Source organism: Engraulis encrasicolus, chromosome 17 (genome assembly GCF_034702125.1).
Source record: "Engraulis encrasicolus isolate BLACKSEA-1 chromosome 17, IST_EnEncr_1.0, whole genome shotgun sequence".
Taxonomy (NCBI): domain Eukaryota; kingdom Metazoa; phylum Chordata; class Actinopteri; order Clupeiformes; family Engraulidae; genus Engraulis; species Engraulis encrasicolus.
The window spans coordinates 1,059,324-1,081,612 of NC_085873.1; the positions used below are offsets into that span (position 1 = coordinate 1,059,324).

A 22,289-nucleotide genomic window follows, 5' to 3' on the forward strand; every position below is an offset into this window, starting at 1 on the left:
CATTCCACGAACAGACTGAACCTGCTACTCTGCCATTCTGTTGGTCTGCTGATGTGTGGCTGTAATGACGGTCCTTTGGACTGCTGTTGAGTGTTGTGTCTTGCTGTGGTTTCATGCCGGCTGTGACATGATGATAGCCAACATGAGATACACAGGGATACTGTTATTTCTCAAAACAGGCCAAGGTTATGCTGCTGTCAAGAAGTTCGACAACTGCTGGTTTTGCGGGTTGATGCCACCTGATGTCAATGGAGCCTATACACTTTGCGTGAATATGTTATTGCCTTTAAGTGTGTCCATGGTGGCGGTTTAATTCTAATTTTCATTTCATTTAGCGGCCAGAAAACCATGGTTTTTTTTTCAGTTCTGTGGCACTTGCTCTTCTCTGTTGCTCTTGTTTTATCTCTGCAGTGTAGCTGTTGTTTTGCTAAAGCAAGTCTGTTCCAAGGTCAGACTTGTGCAAGTCAGACAAAAAGACATTGCAGACTGATCAATTTTCTCTTTGAGTTTATTACTTTTTGCTACCATGCACGTAAGCAGTTAATTTAGTGTAATTTTTCGGGAAAGTTATCAATTCAATCCTGAGTAATATATTTACAATATGGAAAGATCATTAAACACAGCACACTGGATACTGTTCTTTTTTTCTCTTTATTTTTTGGAGCGAACAACGCGTTTCGCCCAGTGCGTCTTGAGGTTCGAAAAGAGAGCAAAAGACTGTAATTTTGGCAGATTATTGACATGTGGCAGTTTTTTTATATTCTTTATATTACCATGTTTTGTGCAGATCAATTGTTTTATTTAACCTTTTATTTTAAAGTCATTTAAAAAGTCATTAAAATCATAGTGGCTCATTTTCAGCAACAATGCAGGCACTTGCCTTTTTGATTTATAGGGCAGCATTGTTCTGTCTGGTTGATAATCTGGCCAAATTCTGAGAATAACAATAAATAGAATTTAAGCCCATAAAGAGATTGGAGGAGCTAGCTGTACTGTAGTTGTTACCTTTGTTCAAGTTCCTCCTCATGAAAATGTGGGCTGGGCTTGGGCAAGAAACTTCCGGGATGAAAAAGAGTTTCTCGGCCACAGTGGTTAGTCAAGTGAAGTGGTCAACCTACTACTGGAACACCAGGTGAGCTGTTCAATGCCAAATGCATCTAAAATCTAATCTACTCTGCCCTTATATATTGCATATCATTGTTGGGAGTTGCAAATCTGTACAGGAAGTGTATTCAATTTCAGTCACTTGCTGTCAAAATGTATGCTGCCTACATTATGTATTTACAAATGTAATCTTTTCATGAGTATTTACTAAGCAATAACCCAACATTCACTGGTGGGACAAAAGTGTTTTTTCTGCCAAAGATGTTTATGGCTGGTAATCAAAAATGGTGGAGATGAAGATCCACCTGTTCACGTAGGCCTATGAATACTTAGAAATTGATGGTGGTGGTAAATGTAGGCCTACAGATGAAAAAGATAGGATGGAAAGATTCTGAATGGGCAGCATGCATTTTGTCTAAAAATATCATATACTCCACCTTCCATTTTCTGCCCAGAATTTTCCATTGTGTGTTGTGTTTTGCTTGTAGTCAGGTGACAATTTTGTACAGACAGAATTACTTCAGTACAACATGTACATATTCGCAGTAATGTAGTGTATACGGAAATCTGGCCATTTTACAATAATAGGCCTACTTAATATGCTCCTGAATAACAACACTATTTTGCTCTCTGCTTTCAGGTGACTATGGCTGTACTAGAAGGACTTACACAGTCTCCTAGTGCATTTCCACTGCTGATCGCTGTGCTGTTGTTGGTGCTTGCCTGTCTTCACTTGACGGGGGTTAAACAGACACAAAAGAGGAAAACACCTCCAGGGCCCAAACCTCTACCGCTTCTTGGTAACCTGCTGCTGCTAAACCTGAAAGAACTAGACTGTTCACTCTGTGAGGTAAGGGCTGATGGTAGGCTACTGCTGTCTACACATGTATCCACCTTATATCCATGGTTACCAGGACCAGTGTTACCAGACTTGGGCGGTTGCGCGCTCAATTGGGCTTATTGTGATGGCCGCCTGCGGGTGAAAACGGGGAAAACTGGCCATTTGGCGTTTTTTTAAAGCAGTTTTGTGCCCATAGGAACCAATGCAATTTGTTGAAATTGGGCGGAATTTAGCACATTTTGCCGGGTTTTGATCAGACAAATCTGGCAACACTTTTGGGCGGGTTTTGATCAGACAAATCTGGCAACACTGACCAGGACGGCTCCATTACTATTTGGGTGGCAGTTCCATGTGCTAAAGTAAATCATGAATAGGGGCTATATGGGCAGCGTAATCGGAACAAACAAACCGGAAATGCTGTGGAGGCACAACAAAGATCAGAGTGGGCAGGGAAATAGCCTTTTGTCCATCTTTACTGCCCGTTAGACTTGAAAAGGCACATCGGTACAAATTATTTTTAAATATTGCAATTGGATTGTGGTTTCTAATCTCAGGTTGCATCCACATCCACTAGCCTAGTCCTCACAACCCCTTGTGGGCCTGTTTTGTACATAATTGTGCATCAGTTTCCGGTGGAACAAGTGAACGCTCAACATAATGTACTGTAAAAGGCACCATTGCCAAAGTAGCTTGTAGCCAGTGAAGACTTCCAATCCCTCCCCCGTCCCCATGTACTGATTAGCCAGGAAGAAATGCATCCTGAGAAGTCGGGTCATACCTGATCGGCAGGTTCTGTTGCCACCAGTCCCATTTTCTCTGATTTCCCCATTTTAATCGTCTGTCTAGGGGAGAAATTGCATTTCCCTGCACTCTAATTGAAGGGAGCCATAGGCAAAATGATTTAAATGTCCAGTTTTTCATCATCCAGAGTTGACTACCGTAGTCCAGGTGTGGGGAAGTGATAATTAAAGGGAAGCTTAGCTTACAGATTGCTATGGCCAGGCTAATCCACCACAGAACTGAACAACAGTATCCATCTTCCTTCAGGGCCATTTCAAGGTATTTGGCGGCCCTAGGCAAAGAAGGACTTTCCCCCACCCTCTTCTCTTCACACTATTCAGCAGCTCCACCTTCGAGAGATACTCTATTTTGATCATATCATTGCATTTTCCGGTCACTGAATTTAGGGAGCTACTGCTATACCAGCAATGTATTTATTCATGTCATTGATAACATTTGAATACAAATGCACAGGAACAGATTATTGCATGGGCCTACGGGGCCCAAGTGTCAAGGGGGCCCGCCCTGAAGCCCAAGCCTCAATATTTTACATTTCCCATATTGCGTTAAATGGCCATTTTAACAACTGGGTGTTTACATTTTCTCTCTCTTTCATCTGGGGTCTCAAGGAAATTGCCTTGTTTGCTTGCCTGGTTGTGACAGGTTTGTCTACCTTACTAAGGTTAATAACCTACTGAAGATTGTAAGTTGTGTAGCCTAATTAAATTACATTTGTTTTGTCTTCTTTGGTGGCCCAAAGCTCTCTAAGAAATACGGCTCCATCTTCACCATTTACCTCGGACCCAAGAAAATGGTAGTCTTAGCGGGTTACAAGACAGTGAAGGAAGCACTTGTGAACCATGCTGAGGAGTTTGGAGACAGGGAGACATCACCCTTGAGCCGCTCCATTTCCAACAACCATGGTACGAGAAACACTAGATCTCTTGGCACATGTATCCTTACATAGCCTACTGCATACGAAGCTATGTAGCCAATTGCCAATCTGTTGAGCTAGTCATTTTCTGTCACAAAACCAGACTTAGTATTAGTGTGGCTTCTTGTTTTGTGTTTGCAATTATGTTTTCCTTTTTTTTCTCGACACAGGTATTATATTTTCCAATGGGGAGAACTGGAGAGAGATGAGGCGTTTTGCACTCACAAACCTCCGCAATTTTGGAATGGGAAAAAAAATGGGAGAGGAGAAAATCATCGAGGAGGCTCAACATCTCATACGAGTCCTTGAAAATTTAAAAGGTGAGGTCAGACCTATCTCAAATTGTTTTCTTCTGCGCCACAGCGCCCCCCTCAATCATTTTCATCCAAGTAATTCAGTAGCCTGATTATCATCGATTTTCAAATCTCTTCGAGACTTGGTCTGACCAAGAGCATAACAATTAACATTTCCCAAATGGCTTGGTTGACCCGCCTCCCTTGGTTTGCTGCTGGTTGTTTGCTTCCCATCAAAGTGGGAGGAGTTCTCGATTTTTCGAGAGCTCAGAGATGGTATTTGTATTGCTCCTGGCCTGACTAGAAGCAACGCTGAAGGTGTTGTGTAACTAGCAGGGCATGGCCTGGCCTAATAATTCAGTGGAATGACTTGCCCTTTCACCTGGGAAATTGTGATTATTCTTGCTTGCCGATGTGCAGACCATGCGTGTGGTCCATTGACAACAGACAATGATGTGTAAATTGAATCCAAGAACTATGCTTTGGTTGCCAATTTCATTGTTTTCTACTCCACAAAGGTGCCCAGTTTGATACGACACAGCCATTGAACTATGCTGCCTCCAACGTTATCTCTGCTATTGTGTATGGGAGCAGATTTGAGCATGATGACGCAAGGTTTAAGGCCATGGTCAACAGAGAAAATGAGGCTATTTGGCTCAGTGGCACTGCATCTGTGCGGGTGGGTAGGCAAGTACAGCATTATTTTGTTGCATGCTCTCACAAGGTCTTAACCCTCTATGGCATGGCGTTGCCATGTGGCAACAAATTCTTTTTTTGAGTTTTTAAATAGATAATGACAAATATCCACCACTTTCCCATTGTGTGTGAAAATGGGACTTTCATTTTGAAATATTTATCAGTTTTATGACATTACCTAATTAGGAAATCCTGTTTTCCCACCCCTTTCATGTGGATGTGCCACACTGTGAAGGTCACGCCAAAGTGGGAATCTATACATAGTTAGTTTCCAAACTTCAAGATATATTTTCATCATAATAAAATTCAACATAAATCTAGGCTGTGTAAACTTTCATTTTTCATCATTTAATCAAAATATTGAGTTATACTTGCTCTGTAAAAGGTGAAAATGAATTTGTTGCCATATGGCAACAACAGGCATACAGTGACACTCCTTCTATACATGCATCCCAATGGGCTCCCATTGAGTTACATATGGCAGGGCTATCCTGACACTCTATTTGCACTTATTACATCATTTTAACTTGAAAACATTAACTTTCTTAACATTATGCTATTTGTATACTTCAATGTACAAGTTATAGGATATAATATGAACAAAGGGACATGCTATGGGTCATTCTATAAGTAGAGGTATATTTCAGTTTTTTGTGTTTCTTTTTCCCCCAATATATGTTTCCTTGATATACACCCTTAAGTATCCAAACTAAGTAATTGCCAATCGTAATCTGAAATTATTATTATTTTTCAAATTGAATGAAAATGAACATTTGCTTTTTTATTTTGTAAACCATGTTACGGACAAATGTTATGCCATCTTAAATATAGGCATATATATATAAATACTACACATTTGAAACACACTTGTTTGAAAGTGCTTAAGTCCATCAACAAGCATTTTAAGTGACAAAACCATTCTGTGCCATAACAACTGTCATAACAACTGTCACAGCTAATGTGACACAGTTGACGATAACACAGCTTGACATTTCTGCCATTTTTTATTGTGACCTCAGAGCTTTCACCACAAGACCTCACTCAATTCATGTTTTGCCAGCTTTATCTGTATGCTTGTAAATATACGTAATTTTCAAATCAGGTTCTTCTGAATATGTTCACAACACAGTTGAGGAACAATTAAGCCTCTCTAAGATGTGTGTATGTATGTCTCTAGTCTTAATTTGGCTGTACTGTTAAACTAGGTAATGCAAACACATAGACGAAAATGATATGCACATTCATGAATAATACTTGGAAATACAGTAAATATGTGAAAATAAAAAAAGGGTGGACTGTTCCTTTAAAAGTTTGTGGAATTGACAAACTAAGCACATGGACTTAAACGTTACTCTAATTATAGAATGACCCACATACTATGTGCTTATGGCATGAATAGAAAGTTCGGCTAAAACCTAAACATGGCATTCAGTGTAATGATTTAAAGGGACACTGTGTGAGATTTTTAGTTGTTTATTTCCAGAATTCATGCTGCCCATTCACTAATGTTACCTTTTTCATGAATACTTACCACCACCATCAAATTCTAAGTATTCATTATGACTGGGAAAATTCCACTTTTCATACATGAAAAGGGGGATCTTCTCCATGGTCCGCCATTTTGAATTTCCCAAAAACTTGGACCATACCAGAAAATATTTGTTTATTACTTAGAAAACTTTCATGTAAAGATCAAATTTGGCAATAGGCAGCCCAGTTTCAATGAGCAGCATAGTTGCAGTACCTTTTTTGACCATTTCCTGCACAGTGTCCCTTTAATATATGATGTGCTCTGACTTATAGCAGAATCATCGGTAACACTTCCAAATAAGGGGCCATAATTAACAGTAAAGTAGCTACAACCTAATACTTAAGTAAGGGTTAATAATCATTACTTAATGCCACATTAGACACATATTAATTGTTATTGATGCATTAGCAAGCAGTTACTTAACTATTACATAACTATTACCTTGTGTTACAAGTTAATAGCATATTATTATTTAACTAAGAGATAAGTAAGGGCACAGTTAATAGTTAAGTAGCTATCAGATCATACTTAACTAAGGACCAAAATTAACACTTACTTAATACAAAAGTAAGGCATAACTAATGGTTAATTAATACTTAAATATTGAGTTTTGGGACCCTTATATTAGAGTTGGCTGAGGATAACTAATGGTTAATTAATAGATAGATATTGTTGTTTGGGACCCTTATATTAGAGTTGGCTGCGGATAACTAATGGTTAATTAATCGATAGATATTGGTGTTTGGGACCCTTATAATAGCGTTGGCCGAGCATACCTAATAGTTAATTAATTAATCTACTGTGACATCTAGTTTTCACTCCTTCAAATCACTGTAATAGTTGCAAAAGGAGCCATTATATAGCAAGGATTAGACGTTCACTTCTCAATGATGGTGGGGTGATGAGATGTAATTTTTTCATGTACCATTTATTAATTTTAATGATAAAACCCCTACAATAAATGCAGAACATTATGAAGAGTAATAGTTTTGAAGCAAAACTAAACCATTCCTTTGTGATAATTAAGTTAATGTTTGAGAATATTAGCTCCAAGAAGTGCAGTGCATGATGGGTACGCAATCTACAGACAACAATATTTCGGTATTATTTAATCATTAGATATGCCTTGCTTTTGTATTAAGTAAGTGTTAATTAAGGTCCTTAGTTAAGTATGACCTAATAGCTACTTAACTATTAACTGTACCCTTACTTATCTATTAGTTAATAATAATAATAATAATAATTGTATTTGTATAGCACTGTTTCATACAAGGCATGTAACTCAAAGTGCTTAACAAATGGAAAAAAAAAAAAACATTTTTAGAGATAGATTTAAAAGGAGAGGTATAGAGGAGAGGCAGAAAAAGCAGGAAGGCAGAGGAAGAAGAGATAGACAGAGAATGTAGAGTCATAAGGTCAACGTATGATAGGACCAGGATTCTTAGATGTGTAAGGTCCATAGTGGCTGGGCCTATCATAAGTCATAGATAGTCACACAGAGATTGGTGGTCGCTCATGTGCGGCCCTTGGTGGCATCAGGGGTGAGGAAAAACTCCCTTTCGCTTGATTCATCGTTTGTAAGGGGGAAAAAAAGCTCAGTGAAGTCTGAGAAAAAAAAGACCCCCTATAGTCAGAAGAAACCTCAGGCAGAGAACCAGCGGCCACCTAGGGGAGCCCCCTGCCAGGCTGGTTGCGAGTAGTAAGGCGCCTGCGGCAGCTGGGACACTATGACGCCTTGGCAGCTAGGAGTTGGCAAGGATGAAGAGGTGGGTCTTCAGCTGCTTCTTAAAGGAGTCGACGGAGGTGGTTGATCGAATCTCGATGGGGAGGGCGTTCCATCTCTTGGGCGCATAGCAGGCAAACGCGGCGTCGCCGATCTTCTTCTGCGGGGGTGGGGGGTCCTTAGCAGCTTGGCATTAGTGGACTCTGAGAGCTCGAGCAGGGGCATAAAAAGAGAGCATGTCTGAGATATAGCTAGGGGCAAGTCCATTTAATGCTTTAAATACTGTGAGCAGAATCTTAAAGTCGATTCTGTAAGAGACAGGTAACCAGTGCAGGTCTGCCAAGACAGGAGAGATGTGCTCTCTCATTCTGGTTCTTGTTAGGATTCTTGCCGCGCAGATTTTTGAATGAGTTGCAATTTGTCAATTAATTTTTTTGGGAGACCAGAGAAGAGAGCATTGCAGTAGTCTATCCTACTGGTGACAAAGGCATGGAATAAGTTTCTCAGCGTCTTGTTGGGGGGCCAAGCCGCGCACTTTGTTAACATTTCTAAGATGGAAAAAAGCAGATTTTGTTATCTTGTTGATGTGAGGCTCAAAGCTCAAATCCGAGTCTATGACCACACCTAGGCTAGTAACCTTATGTGTATGCTTAGGTCACCTAGGCTTGAGTGGAGTTTTGCACGTTTTTCCTTAGGCCCAATGAGCAACACTTCAGTTTTATCCTCATTTAATTTTAGGAAGTTACTGTTCATCCAATCTGTGATGGCAGACATGCATTTAGTCAAGGCATGAATGGCAGTGGTTTGGCTAGGCTCGACAGAGATATATAGTTGAGTGTCATCGGCATAGCTATGAAAATCAACATTGTGCTCTCTGATGATGGAGCCCAGGGGCAACATATAGAGAGAGAAGAGGAGAGGGCCCAAGCAACTACCCTGAGCAACTCCAAAAGGCACATCATACTTGTTGGAGACGTGTTCTCCGATGGTGACAAAAAACTGCCTTCCTGTAATATATGTTTTGAACCACTCTAAGACGTGACCGGACAAGCCTACCCAAGATTCAAGGCGGTCAATTAGTATGTTGTGGTCTATCGTGTCAAAGTTAAATAATTATATGCTATGAACTTGTGAAACATGGTAATAGTCATCTAATAGTTAAGTAACTGCTTACTAATGTTTAACATGTGAATTAATAACAATTTATATGTGTCTAATGTGGCATTAAGTAGTGATTATTAACCCTTACTAAAGTATTAGGTTATAGCTAATTTGCTGTTAATTATGGCCCCTTATATATATATGTCCCCTTACCATGTGTCTCAAGTTCATAGCATGTAATTATTTAACTAATAGATACAGTAAGTAAGGGTACAGTTAATAGTTAAGTAGCTATTAGGTCATACTTAACTAAGGACCTTAATTAACACAATACTTAATACATACCTTACTTAATACAAAAGCAAGGCATATCTAATGATTAAATAATACCGAAATATTGTTGTCTGTACATTGCGTACCCATCATGCACTGCTCTTCTTGGAGCTAATATTATCAAACATTAACCTAATTATCACAGAGGAGTGGTTTAGTCTCGCTTCAAAACTATCACTCTTCATAATGTTCTGCATTTATTGCAGGGTTTTTACCATTAAAACTAATAAGTGGTACATGAAAAAATTACATCTCATCACCCCACCATCATTGAGAAGTGTACGTCCAATCCTTGCTATATAATGGCTCCTGTTGCCACTATTACAGTGATTTGAATGAGTGAAAACTAGATGTCACAGTAGATTAATTAATTAACTATTAGGTATGCTCAGCCAATTCTATTATAAGGGCCCCAAACACCAATATCTATCGATTAATTAACCATTAGTTATCCGCAGCCAACTCTAATATAAGGGTCCCAAACAACAATATCTATCTATTAATTAACCATTAGTTATCCTCAGCCAACTCTAATATAAGGGTCCCAAAACCCAATATTTATGTATTATTTAATCATTAGATATGCCTTACTTTTGTATTAAGTAAGTGAAGAGTTCAGATGCAAAACCCCCTAAGTGCCTTTTCAGAAAATAATCTTAATTTATTTTTATTTAATATAAAGCTATCAAAATTGCATATTTTTGAATTTTATTTATGTAATATAACTATTTATATGTATTATCAAGTACATGAATGTAAACCAAACCAATAACGGGGTTCTCTAAAAATATAGAAGTGCAGGTCTTCAGAAATGGAGTTAGGGGGTTTTGCATCTGAACTCTTCAAGTGTTAATTAAGGTCCTTAGTTAAGTATGACCTAATAGCTACTTAACTATTAACTGTGCCCTTATTTATCTATGAGTTAAATAATAATACGCTATTAACTTGTAACACAAGATAATAGTTATCTAATAGTTAAGTAACTGCTTACTAATGTTCTACATATGCATTAATAACAATTATTATATGGTGTGACGTCATCGGTCGAATGCTCCATTCATTTCAACGGGGCTCCCCAACGTTCGCACGTCTGTTATTTTTCGATAACGGATGGGTTGGTCTATAACAGACCGCTGTCAATGGCAACAAGACTTTTCACTGCTAAAGCGACTTTTCAACAAGACTCTAATCAGCTGCTGTGATAGACAACACCTTTTGTCCTGGCTACCTGTCAGCGGTGTTCCACAACGGCACTGTTTTCTTTTTGCGCAGCAACAATCTTTTGACATGAAAAACCATAATACAATTAACATTAAATAGGCCTAAAGAAATGTCCCCGCCATGTGTGAATCATTTAAGTACTGTATATCCATATAATAAGCGGGTTAACTTTCGGCGAGTCGGTCGCTTTGTGGAATAGCAGCACTTCAGAGAGGACAAGACCCCTCCGCTCCGCGTCGGGGTCTAAAGATTCTCTCTGTCGTGCTGCTATTCCACGGTAGCGACCTTCTCGCCGAACGTTAACCCTTACTTAATGTGTGTCTAATGTGGCATTAAGTAATGGTTATTAACCCTTACTTAAGTATGAGGTTGTAGCTACTTTACTGTTAATTATGGCCCCTTATTTGGAAGTGTTACCGAATCATCTGTTCAACTACATTTTTGCTTCAACGACAATCATTATTTTCTGATTTTGAACCATCATGTTGCCATATTCTCTTTAGCTCTACAACATGTTTCCATGGTTGAAACCGCTAATCAGGAATGTTGCAGTGATCCAGAAGAGTACAACAGCAAACTTGGAGGAGATTCAGAGCTACACCAACAACCTCCGGAAGACGCTGAACACACAGGACAGCCGTTGCTTCATAGATTCTTTCCTCATCAACCAACAGGGTGAAAAGGTAGAGCACAATTTAGTTATTAGAACCATGAAATAATCATATTTTACATGAAAATATGAATAGCAATTTTTGGGCTCTTCAGCTAACTTTCTACTTGATAATTCCTTTTTTCTGCCCCAGTGTTCAGATATTATTCTGAAGTTGTGAGCAGAAAAGAATTTCCATAATTTACATTTTCAGAATAGGGATTTTCTGTAGGCCTACAAGTCTTTAAGATACACATCTTCTTTTTAATTTCTTATGGAATCTTCTAGAAACTGGAGCAAAATGCTGGTCTGTTCCATGAGGAGAATCTACTGTACTGTGTAGAAGACTTGTTTGCCGCAGGCACTGACACCTCGGGGACCACAATGCGCTGGGGCCTCCTGCTCATGGCCAAGTACCCACACATACAGGGTAAGAACACCAAGCTGTAGCTACTCTAATGTCATCAAGTCTTCATTCTGATTAAATACTTATTACTCTGTCCGAAAATTGAAATATTTCCATCATTTCTGTCTTGAGGTCAGAAGTGTACTGTCATTTGCTGAATGAAGTCCTTCCACTGCCGGTTTTGCTCACTTGGTTTGAACACTTTATTTGTGCATATAATTAAGAGAGGGTCCATGAGGAGATTGACAGGGTGGTCGGTGGCAGACAGCCAGTAGTGGAGGACAGGAAAAGCCTTCCCTACACTGACGCAGTGATCCACGAGATACAGAGAATAGGCAACATCGTGCCTCTCAATCTTTGCCACAAGACCAGCTCTGATGTCCACTTCCAGGGATTCTTCATTGAAAAGGTGCACTATAAAACTCAGAAATGAAATCAACATGCATCAACACAACACATTACAAATGCACAAATAACAGAGGAGACAAATACCACAAAATGTAGACAGAGAACATGGCATATACCATCTGCCTGAGTCAAATTCCTCGTATATGCTCAGTATTGTTTAGTGTACAGCATTTGGCCAATAAACCTGATTCTGATCAATGCTGCTGAGCTCAATTGCTAACACCTGGGATGTCTCAACTTCTAGCCCAGTCTTGGAGCTATAGTCTAACAGAGTAAGTACATAGTAATTCCATTATTCCGTTTTGGATGCATATTTTGTTGACTGACTATCTATCTCCCATCACCAGGGCACGCCTGTTATTCCTCTGCTCACATCAGTGTTGAGGGATGAGTCTGAATGGACCAAACCCTACACGTTCCACCCAGAACACTTTCTGGATGACCAGGGACGCTTCGTCAAGAGAGACGCTTTTCTTCCTTTTTCTGCAGGTACACATTACTAGTCATTCCAACCAGACAACAATTGTTCTATATCTATGCTACATTATACCTCCTCACCTATGTAAACATTGTTCTAATTTATTTTTTCTCAATGGGGGCGGTACAGCCCCCCAGGGGGCATTGGGAAGCTCTAGGGGGGGCATTGAGAAGGATGCATCTGAAAGGGGAGGTGCTTAGTTTCCATTGGGGGGCATTAGTCCATTTATTTTTATTAGTACTATGGGGGGCGTTGACAGGCTTATGATAAGGCCAAGTGGGCGTTGGGAGGCTTGTGATGAGGCCAAGGGGGCGTTTATTAAAAAAAGGTTGACAATCACTGTTCTAATTGTTGCTGTTTTTGTGTTAGGCCTAGACTGCAACTCTGCAAGAAAAAACTTTAGAACCTAAAAAATGTCACCTTGCTCTTAAGAGCTTAAATATTTTATTATATAGGAATCAAGAGTTTTTATTTGTCATTGACAATCGAATTTGATAGCGAAATTGCGTTTAAGAATACCCTGTACAAGTATTCCCTGGCCGCTGCCCTACGGGCTCATTTTAAACACACCTCCACCACCTATATGCTCAGTATAGTACACATTAGGGTAGGAATGAGGAGGGAAAAAAGGGATTATATGGCTCCACATTGTAAAAATTACAACATCAAGACAGCACCAAAAAAACTCATATTTAGCATGACATCGCATGAACCGGGGGGGAGGGGGGTTGGGTTGCACTTAAGACAGACAGAGGAGGCGTTAAATGTAGGGGGGGGGGGGGGGGGGGGTGCACTGGCTGGCTTATCCCAGAGAGGGTTTATGGCTATTACGAGAGACAAGAGAGACCCGACTTTTCCCGGGTGGTACTGTCCACTAAGTGGTGCCAACCAAGGAGTGTGGAGGAGCGCAGATGCTGTTAGAATGAATGGGTTCCTATGGAGCTCAACCACAGATGCTGCCGTTGCTTGGGAGAGAATTGGTATCATGTTTTCATTTTATTTTTCCCAAAGGCAGGATAAATTATCCTTTCAAACAGCACTTAGTTTGGATTTTTAAACTCGCTTGATCTTTGTAAAATACGAATTTATTGTCAATATTACGTCACGAGTGGCTTCACACACTGCGTTTGAATTGGTCGATCGGCTGCATTGCTCTGATCACCACTGCTGTTAAGCAATTTCATTAGCAAGATGCTGGCGGATTCTAACTCCTAAATGCCAAACCTGTAAGAAATCAGAAGGATATAACTCCCAGGTTATTGTACATTTGATTTAACTCCACATTGGTTTCTCAGAACCCACAGTAATAGGCCTATTGTCAGGTTTCAGCCGACGGCGAGCACAATTGTGTGTGAATAGCGCCAGCCTTATGGGCTGCGCTCGCTCGACAGCGCTGCTAGGTGAACTGCAGGCACGGGTTGGATGGCGAGTTTGGACACTGTATGTAAACCCACAGTGCTTATCCCCTCTGTGGCCCATAACTCAGGCCGCCGAGGTACGGGCATGGGGGCCGCTAGGGGGGGAAAAGTGGTACAGATTCTAAGGGCCCAAGCACTGATAGGAGCCCTTAAGGGGGCCCAAGCACTGAGAGGGGCCCTTAAGGGGGCCCAAAATGTGAATCTTTCATGCGGCCCAACATTTCTGGCAGCGCCCCTGGGTACGGTCTTGCACAGCCCCCAGCAGGGGAAAAACAACTCCAGGTGTCCATTGGTATTTGGAGGCAGAGAGTCCAGACATTGCTTGTCCTCCAAGGGGAGATAAATGGGTCCTGACCGAGGTCAGGTCGCTATAGCAGGGCACCGAAAGAAAGAGAAGATTTTTTGTTTTGGGTAGGCAGACATTCCTTTTCTAGTCTGCCGGGATTCTTATGTGACTGCCAACACGTTTCACATACGGTTGAAGTTCAAGCAACCTTGCTTCCAAGCCGATCAATTCCATCTGGCGATTGTGAGCGACAAGTTCATCTATGCTGCGATCAATAGATTCAAGGGGGCGTTGTCCGGCCACAAGCCCTTCCATCCAGGATGTATTAAATGCATTATCTGAGGCATCACCACCACCTCATCGATGTTTAAATAATTTAAGCAGTTGTCAGATTCAAACAGTTGTTACACATAATGTCTGTGAATGAGCATTGAGGTCATTTCAGTTGAGGTTTGTGTGACTTCATACTTTGTATTTGCCCTTAGGCCGCCGGGCATGTCCAGGAGAGAGTCTGGCCAGGATGGAAGTCTTCCTCTTCCTCACCTCTCTCCTTCAACGCTTCCGCTTCACTGCGCCCCCTGGTGTGTCAGAGGATGAACTGGACCTCACGCCAGTGTTGGGAGCAACACTAAACCCTTCTCCCCATATGCTGTGTGCATTGGGCCGCTCCTAGGTTTCTAAGTCCAGTTACACACAAGAGCGTGGCGTGGAGGCAGCGAGAAGACTGCGGTCTTTCCGACTATTTTCGGACAGTGTGTTCTACTCAGCCTTTTACACTGACCGCGTCGGCGTGCGCACCCAGTCTTGTTCAAAGTTCTGTTCAAAACATGTAATGTGTATCAAGCTATGTAATCCATGTATTTTCTTAAGGTTTATTTGCTCTTTGTGGGATAAAATGTGTATTAAGACATGTACCAGCTGCAACATTCATCTACATACTTAAGTTCTGTAATATACTTTACATTACTTTGAAATGCATTCATTGAATGGTTCTGAGTTTTGGGTCTTAAATAGCTTTATAATGTTTATTGAGCTACAGTATATAATCCATATGTTTTCTAAAGGCGTAAGTTATACTCTAGATAATACATAATGTGCAATAAGATATCTCCCAATTTCCTGCATTCCTCTTTTACTGCACCTTAGTTAGAACTGCAATGTACTTTGCCTTGCATTGAAATGCTATGATTTTTATTCAAATCCATTGTGCAGTTATTCTAACAGTTATAAATTTATATAAGGCTATTAAACCCACATATTTCTTTAAAGCACATCCAGATGTGATATAGCAAGGGTTAGGATCCAACCCACCCTCCTACAGGATTCGGTTTCAATCTAACCCTACATTATATTGCTGAAAATGTACAAGACTCATATATTTTGGCCTATAAAATTCATGGAAAAATAAATTATGCATCCAAATTTCTAAATATCTATGTTGTCTACATGTGATATAACACCAATAAAGACATACCCCATCATCCCAGACACTTGCATGGACCTATACCTACTCATAAGTAGACGTGTATTGTGAATTGTACTGGCTATCATTATAAAATGTGGTTAGATCCACCTTCTTTGTTAGCCACTGTATTCCAATGTGGTCACTTGTCTGTGATGTCATTAGAACTGTATTATGTGTCCATGGAGATGGTTCTAAACCCTTACCTGAGTATACAGACACTCATTTAGCAGCAAGACTGAAGAAGACAGTTGGATTGTTGTTTTCTCCTGGACATTTACACTTGCCTCACATAGTGTGGAACTCAGATGGACAGCAAAACTGATCAGGGTGCAGGTCAATCATCATGCTGTAAGTACATGAAAATCATCACAGCATTATCGTCTGAGTAAGCATAGGTTTTATAGCTCAATTTATTTATAGCTCAAGTTATTCAAAGACTGAATAACTGTTGTAATGCCTCTAACACCACAATAGCACTTACTTGCACAGTCGAAATGATGGACTGGTATATTTCTGATGGAGAGTCGGAAGAATCCTCCTAACATGAAGGCAAAAACAAGTCTTTTTTATTGCACAGCTTTTACACCTTTAGTTACTGCAGTTTGCTTTTGTAGAATAGTGTAGTTACTGCATTTTGCCTGTGTAGGGCAGTGTAGTTACAACACTTTGCCTTTGTACATGTTCCTGATAGCTATAACAAGGTGTGCTAGGCCAGTAATTTACAACATCTCATTTCCACTCCACTGGCTAACGCCATCACCTGGACCAATTAGTTACAAATGACAGTGAGGCAGAATGTACAGATACACAGTCATAAGGTACACACACACACACACACACACACAGACGCACACAGACACACAAGCGCACACACAGATATAGAAACACACAAACAGACAGAGAGAAAGAGGGAGACAGAGAGACAGGGAGAGACAACGTTCCAGAGCTCCTTTATACTACCCTACAAGTGGTGGCAACATTAAAAGTGACATAAATGCTTTCAAAGCGTTGATATTAACTTCGATATTGTCCAGTTTGCCAAAATATGTAGTCACTGCACTTTGTCTTTGTACATAGTATGAGCTCAGCAAAGGATTCAAGCCAGATTCACCTTAGGGTGATAGTCTCTTGAACAGATGCATGTTAGCCTGCCACTGTATTCCAATGTGGTCACTTGTCTGTGATGTCACAAGAACTGTATTGTGTGTCCTTGGAGATTGTTCTAAAACCTTACCTGAGTATACAGACACTCATTTAGCAGCAGGACACTGAAGAGTACAGTTGGATTGTTGTTTGCTCCTCGACATTCACACACGCCTCACATACTGTAGTGTGGAACTCAGATGGACAGCAAAACTGATCAGGGTGCAGGCCAATCATCATGCTGTAAGTAAATGAAAATCAACACAACATTATCATCTAAGTAAGCATAGGTTTTATAGGTCAACTTCAACATGAAGAGGCAAGACTGAATAACTGCTGTAATGCCTGTCACACAACAATAGCACTTACTTGCACAATCTAAATGATGGACTGGTATATTTCTGATGGAGAGTCGGAAGAATCCTCCTAACACGAAGGCAAAAACAAGTTTTTTTTCCCGCACAGATTTTACACCTTCAGTTTGCTTTTGTAGGGCAGTGTAGTTACTTCATTTTGCCTTTGTAGGGCAGTAATGATGGCTGTAACAAGGTGTAATTTACAACACCTAATTTCCACTCAACTGGCTAATGCCATCACCTTCACCAATTAGTTACAAATGACAGTGAGGCTGTACAGATACACCGTACATTTACCATAGGGTGTTATATAATATAATATTTTTAAATATTTATATGTCTATGGGGTCTGCAACATCAAGTGCAAATGGATTTCAGTCAACCTTTCTAAGAGTAAGAGTAAGAGTAAGCTGCACTTTTGAGATCATCCAGTGTTTTATACAAAAGTCTTCAACTGTCTTTGAAAAAACTCCAGCTCATTTTAACTATGCAGTTGTCATCAATTTTGCAAATCTGGATTGTTATTTTTATTTTTTATTTGTATTTCTTCCCATCAACATAAAGCAGAGCGATAGACGTTGTAATGTGGTGATGTTTCTCCTTTCTCTTGTAATGTGTGTCACAGCCACAAGGGGGCACTCTACACTTTAGTTTGACTGCTCAAGGAATACCAGGTGCTGTCTTTATGAAATGTAAGCTACCATCAGATGTCAGAATGTCACTTGCTGACATTCTGTGTGTGTGTGTGCGTGCGTGCGTGCTTGTGTGCATGCACTTGTGTGTGTTATGTGCTACACGAGCATTGTATGCGTGTGTCAGTCCATGTGTCTTTCTTTCAGTAGCCTATAGGGGCATGTGTTTTGTGGGCATATCTCTGTGTTTTATGTGTGTGTGTGTGTGTGTGTGTGTGTGTGTGTGTGTGTGTGTGTGTGTGTGTGTGTGTGTGTGTGTGTGTGTGTGTGTGTGTGTGTGTGTGTGTGTGTGTGTGTGTGTGTGTGAATGTGAGTGTAAGTGTGCTTGCACACTCCCGTAAGTGTGTGTGTGTGTGTGTGTGTGTGTGCGCGTGCACGTGTTTGCATGCGTGTGTGCATGCACACGTCTGAGTGTGTGCATGTGTGCTCGAATGCACGCACGCATGCATGCTCACTTACTGTATATGCATACAATTACCAACACATTCATCACCCACATGCACGACATTCTGTACACACGCACACACACACACACACACACACACACACACACACACACATACACACACACACACACACACCCTTTTCACATCGTTCAAATACAAAAAAACAAACAAAAAAGCCAGGCATGAAGTTAAGATCGAGAGATTTTTAAATTCAAGCCACTCTAAAGGCTGTCTTTTTAAAGCCTCAACTTGCCCTTTTGATAGTCCCAGATTGCTGGATAAACCAGATGTGATGTTTGTCTTATTCAAAATGGGAAAGTTGGAAAGGATGCAGGGCAGGTTTAAATAGTTTTGTCTTGTGTGAACGTGAAGAAATTTCCATTTCCATTTTGTCTTCATGGTGGTGATGATTTAACCATTACAAAATCACCTGGGAGAAATGGCCTGCAGAGAATTCTTCTCGAGGAGAAATTGAGGGCGTGAAAAGGGTATATGCTGAATGTCTTATCTTGGTCTGACCAATCTGTTGTGTTTATTTCTATTAATATTTTATTCCTTTATTGGATTGTTTTTTATGTGGAACGGCAGAAGCTAGTCTGTGTGCTGTGATGGTCGATATCAGTCAGAATGGGAAAATCACTTTACTTATTTATTAGTTTTTATTTATTCTCTCCTTTTTTATTATTATTTATTTGTTGGAAGGGAAGGCATTAGTCTGTTTTGTGTGATAGTGGATATCAGATGGAGTGGAGAAATGGTCTTTCGGTTGGACCCCAACTCTATTGAGCAGAAAGTTATTGCTTGCCGTTCTAGTGTATTGTTGTATTATTTTTTGTGTCTACCAGTTTGTGAATAGCTGAGAAAGGTGTGTGTGTGTGTGTGTGTGTGTGTGTGTGTGTGTGTGTGTGTGTGTGTGTGTGTGTGTGTGTGTGTGTGTGTGTGTGTGTGTGTGTGTGTGTGTGTGTGTGTGTGTTTACATGCACTTGTACGCGTGTGCGCGCATGTACAGCTATGGGGTCTTTTTCTGATTTGTCTATTTGTTGTGCATTTCCTGCCCATAGTTAATGCAGGCAATGAAGGTAAAATAACATAACATTGTCCCATGCAGAATGCAAATACAACTCATAGTTACTCGTCACATTTCAAACAGTGCAAGTTTGGGGTGTCAAACCTAGGGGCCACTTACAGTATGATATTTTGCAATCATCTCAAAGCCAAAAAGCAGGATTTGTTCTCAAGTACTGCAAACTTTAAATCTCAGACACCCGCGGCACCTTAATGGGTAAGATATTTACTTCTTATTTGACATTCTTAGCTTTTTTTTCCAAGTCTGAGGCTGTACTAAACCATCTGGTGGGCTGCATCGGGCCCCTGGGCCTTATGTTTGACAACCCTGGTGCAAGTAATGAACCATCCTCTGCGGGAAGGAGACCTTTAAAGGTGTGTGAGTGACTAACCTGGGGTCCGTTTCTCAATTCTTGTCGTTGCTAACCGTCTTAAGACCGTCTTACCATTCCCTTGGATTTAGTGGTGAGCGTCGCTGTCGAGAGAGAGTTGAGTCGCTCGTACGAAGGACTTTGCTAACGACGATAGCAAAGACGCTTTCGAGAAACAGACCCCTGGCTTGTTATTTGTCTTCATGTTTTCAGACTCTGCAGGAGGTCTCGAGAGAAGAGTTCAGCGCCCTGCCCACTTGCAGACAACTCAACCAGAAGAAGAGTAGAGTAAAGGCCTCTTCTAAACCAACACTATTTTACACATTACACTTGCATTGCTAGCAGTGTATGCACATGGAAACCTGTGTATGACACTTAAAAAAAAACAACAACACTTTATTTATTCACAAGCATTGAATGAGTGAGTGAAAGAACTAGAAGAAAACAATTAACTCTTTAGAAAACGTTTTTAACTTCTTACAATTTATTCATCTGAATGAATAAGAGAGTGAAAGAAGTGAATGAAGTAAATTATTAAAGGACTAAATAATTAATCACATCACTTTCTTCCTCTCACATGCATAAACAGTGAAAGACTGACTGAATAAGAGGGAGAAAGAGAGCATGTGCATCCATTCACTTTTATCTTTTCATCTTATCGAAGGACACACTTTTTGGTGACATTTCCTTGTCATGTGAAACAAAATTGTACCGTTTTACAATGTCTTTTAAAACATTTTTCTCTGAAATTCCTCTATCCAGACCAGCAACCATGTGTACAGTAATTCTGCAATGCTCTTTCCTAGCTGCTTAAATGTAGCTTCCGCTTGTTGCCCTGTGTAGTCAATGACTGGCATGACTACCCCGAGTATCCTCCCAAAACCATGGACTTGCATGTCCATCTCCCTCAGTATCTAATTATGTATTGAACTATAAAAATGTATTAAACTGTACATGTATTTTGTTTTTCTTTCTTTCTTTCAGAAACGTGTTGTGCTGTGTTGGGCTGTGTTTTCAAAACTGTGAGGTAATGGTGGGTGCATCCGAAATATTGACTCTATTGAACTATTGAATTTAATTGACACCTGAAGCACTATTAGGGTTGTCTGGCGGCAAACGCCATACTCATTCACTGTCCAGCAATTCGAAAAGAATGCGCAAGGCAGCATGGGTACTCCCAGGCTACTATTAGGGAACAAAATGGAATAATTCACACCCTAGTCAACAGTGTATGCGTGAGATGGTGAGCGCTTCATCACTGCCCTCTGAAGGCTGTCTGTGGAACTGCATTTCACCTTTGACCTTCAATCCCGTGGGTCCATTCCAATATGCGACCTTGCATCCTCCACTTGGGTTTGTGGGCTCACATTTTGCTGATGTCCCGCCTCTCCCCGCTGTCAGCCAAGCCAAAACATTTTTTGGGGGACTATTCTTCATTTACCATCCTGTTTGAAAATGAGAAAATTACTTTACAATTGAGCTTTTGCGAGATATTGAAATATAATGCTGTTGTCAGTGATGTCAAGTCCAGTCCAGTCCAGCTCTGCTGCACTCTGCTCCATATGATCAATGCTTTTCAGCAGATTTAAGAAAGAAATGCAATGAAACTCAAAAAATGCAATGAAATGCATTTTCCTATAGCCACAGATGTATATAAACACTAAACACAGATGTATGCAAACTGTAAACGTATGGTCAATGAAGGATGGCGTGTGGTTGGGCAGGGTAAGAAAGGGAAGATTTTTTTCATGTGGCAATAAAGTGTTTTTAAATGAAGGGCTCATAAATTGAGGGTTTTTGAAAACCTATAAAGACAGATGTGCTCTTCCTTAAGTCTCTGTATACCAGGAAGCAGGGGCACTGCAAGAGTGGGCTAAGGGGGGCTCAGGGAGGATACCCAAAGCATCATGGGCTTTCCCAGTGAACCCTGACATGGTTGGGGGTGGTGCCTGTCCACTGCTTACGTCCAGGAACAAAAGCACTTACTTGCAAACCACTGGTCTACATACTTGGTTGTATACTCTGCCGCATGTCACCACTTAGCGGATGTTGGTATCGCGAACCAACTTTTCAATTCCCGAGTGCTCAGATTTTAAGCACGAACACGTCAGTCGGTTGGAAATTAGGTGCAGGAATGGACAATGTCAAGTTTTTCTGTCTTTCTGAACACGCTAAATGACTTGCTTTTACTTTCAGCTGGGCTCACAATTGATAGTGGTGCCTCTAACTGGAAACTGAGGAGAAGGATTCTGTTAGTCAAGTCAAGCCTGTCTCTGTTTCTCCGACTCAATAAACGTGTTCATGAATACCCTTTGATAAAGGTTTCCTTACTCCTCTCACCTCATTATGCTGTGTCCTTCTCATTCTGTGCACAATGATGTTTTGCAGTGATTGAAATTCCTTTCTGAAATGATGTAGGCTTTCTTATAAACGTTCCCATTTTAAAGAGGTGTGATTTTACTCTGACATTGGAATGTACACTACCCACACATTATGAAGCTCGTCGAGAACATTCAAGGACATTCTCTGCAAAGGATGTTTCTTGTTGA

At 40.5% G+C, this 22,289-nt stretch overlaps 1 protein-coding gene and 1 long non-coding RNA gene across 3 annotated transcripts; both read left to right on the forward strand.

Moving 5' to 3' along the window:
- Positions 1-1,750: 1,750 nt before the first annotated feature.
- Positions 1,751-15,119, forward strand: LOC134467139 (cytochrome P450 2K1-like). Of its 2 annotated transcripts, none has more exons than XM_063221055.1 (9): positions 1,751-1,954; positions 3,486-3,648; positions 3,830-3,979; positions 4,471-4,631; positions 11,061-11,255; positions 11,504-11,636; positions 11,837-12,021; positions 12,368-12,509; positions 14,688-15,119. In XM_063221055.1, the coding sequence occupies exons 1-9, from the start codon at positions 1,751-1,753 to the stop codon at positions 14,873-14,875; spliced, it is 1,521 nt and encodes a 506-aa protein (XP_063077125.1). In that variant the 3' UTR covers positions 14,876-15,119. The 2 variants fall into 2 exon arrangements, with proteins under 2 accessions (XP_063077125.1, XP_063077126.1); XM_063221056.1 differs by having other exon boundaries at positions 11,061-11,240; positions 11,495-11,636.
- A 788-nt stretch (positions 15,120-15,907) lies between these two features.
- Positions 15,908-20,172, forward strand: LOC134467141 (uncharacterized). Its single transcript, XR_010038458.1, has 3 exons — positions 15,908-16,015; positions 16,929-17,053; positions 19,954-20,172. It is a non-coding gene; the product is annotated as an uncharacterized LOC134467141 (long non-coding RNA).
- The last annotated feature ends 2,117 nt before the right edge of the window (positions 20,173-22,289 follow it).

Coding starts and splice junctions, on each gene's coding strand:
- LOC134467139 (XM_063221055.1), top strand. CDS start 1,751: ATGGCTGTACTAGAAGGACTTACACAGTCTCCTAGTGCATTTCCACTG. Junction 1,955..3,485: donor TAGACTGTTCACTCTGTGAG/GTAAGGGCTGAT, acceptor GGTGGCCCAAAG/CTCTCTAAGAAATACGGCTC. Junction 12,510..14,687: donor TTTTCTTCCTTTTTCTGCAG/GTACACATTACT, acceptor ATTTGCCCTTAG/GCCGCCGGGCATGTCCAGGA.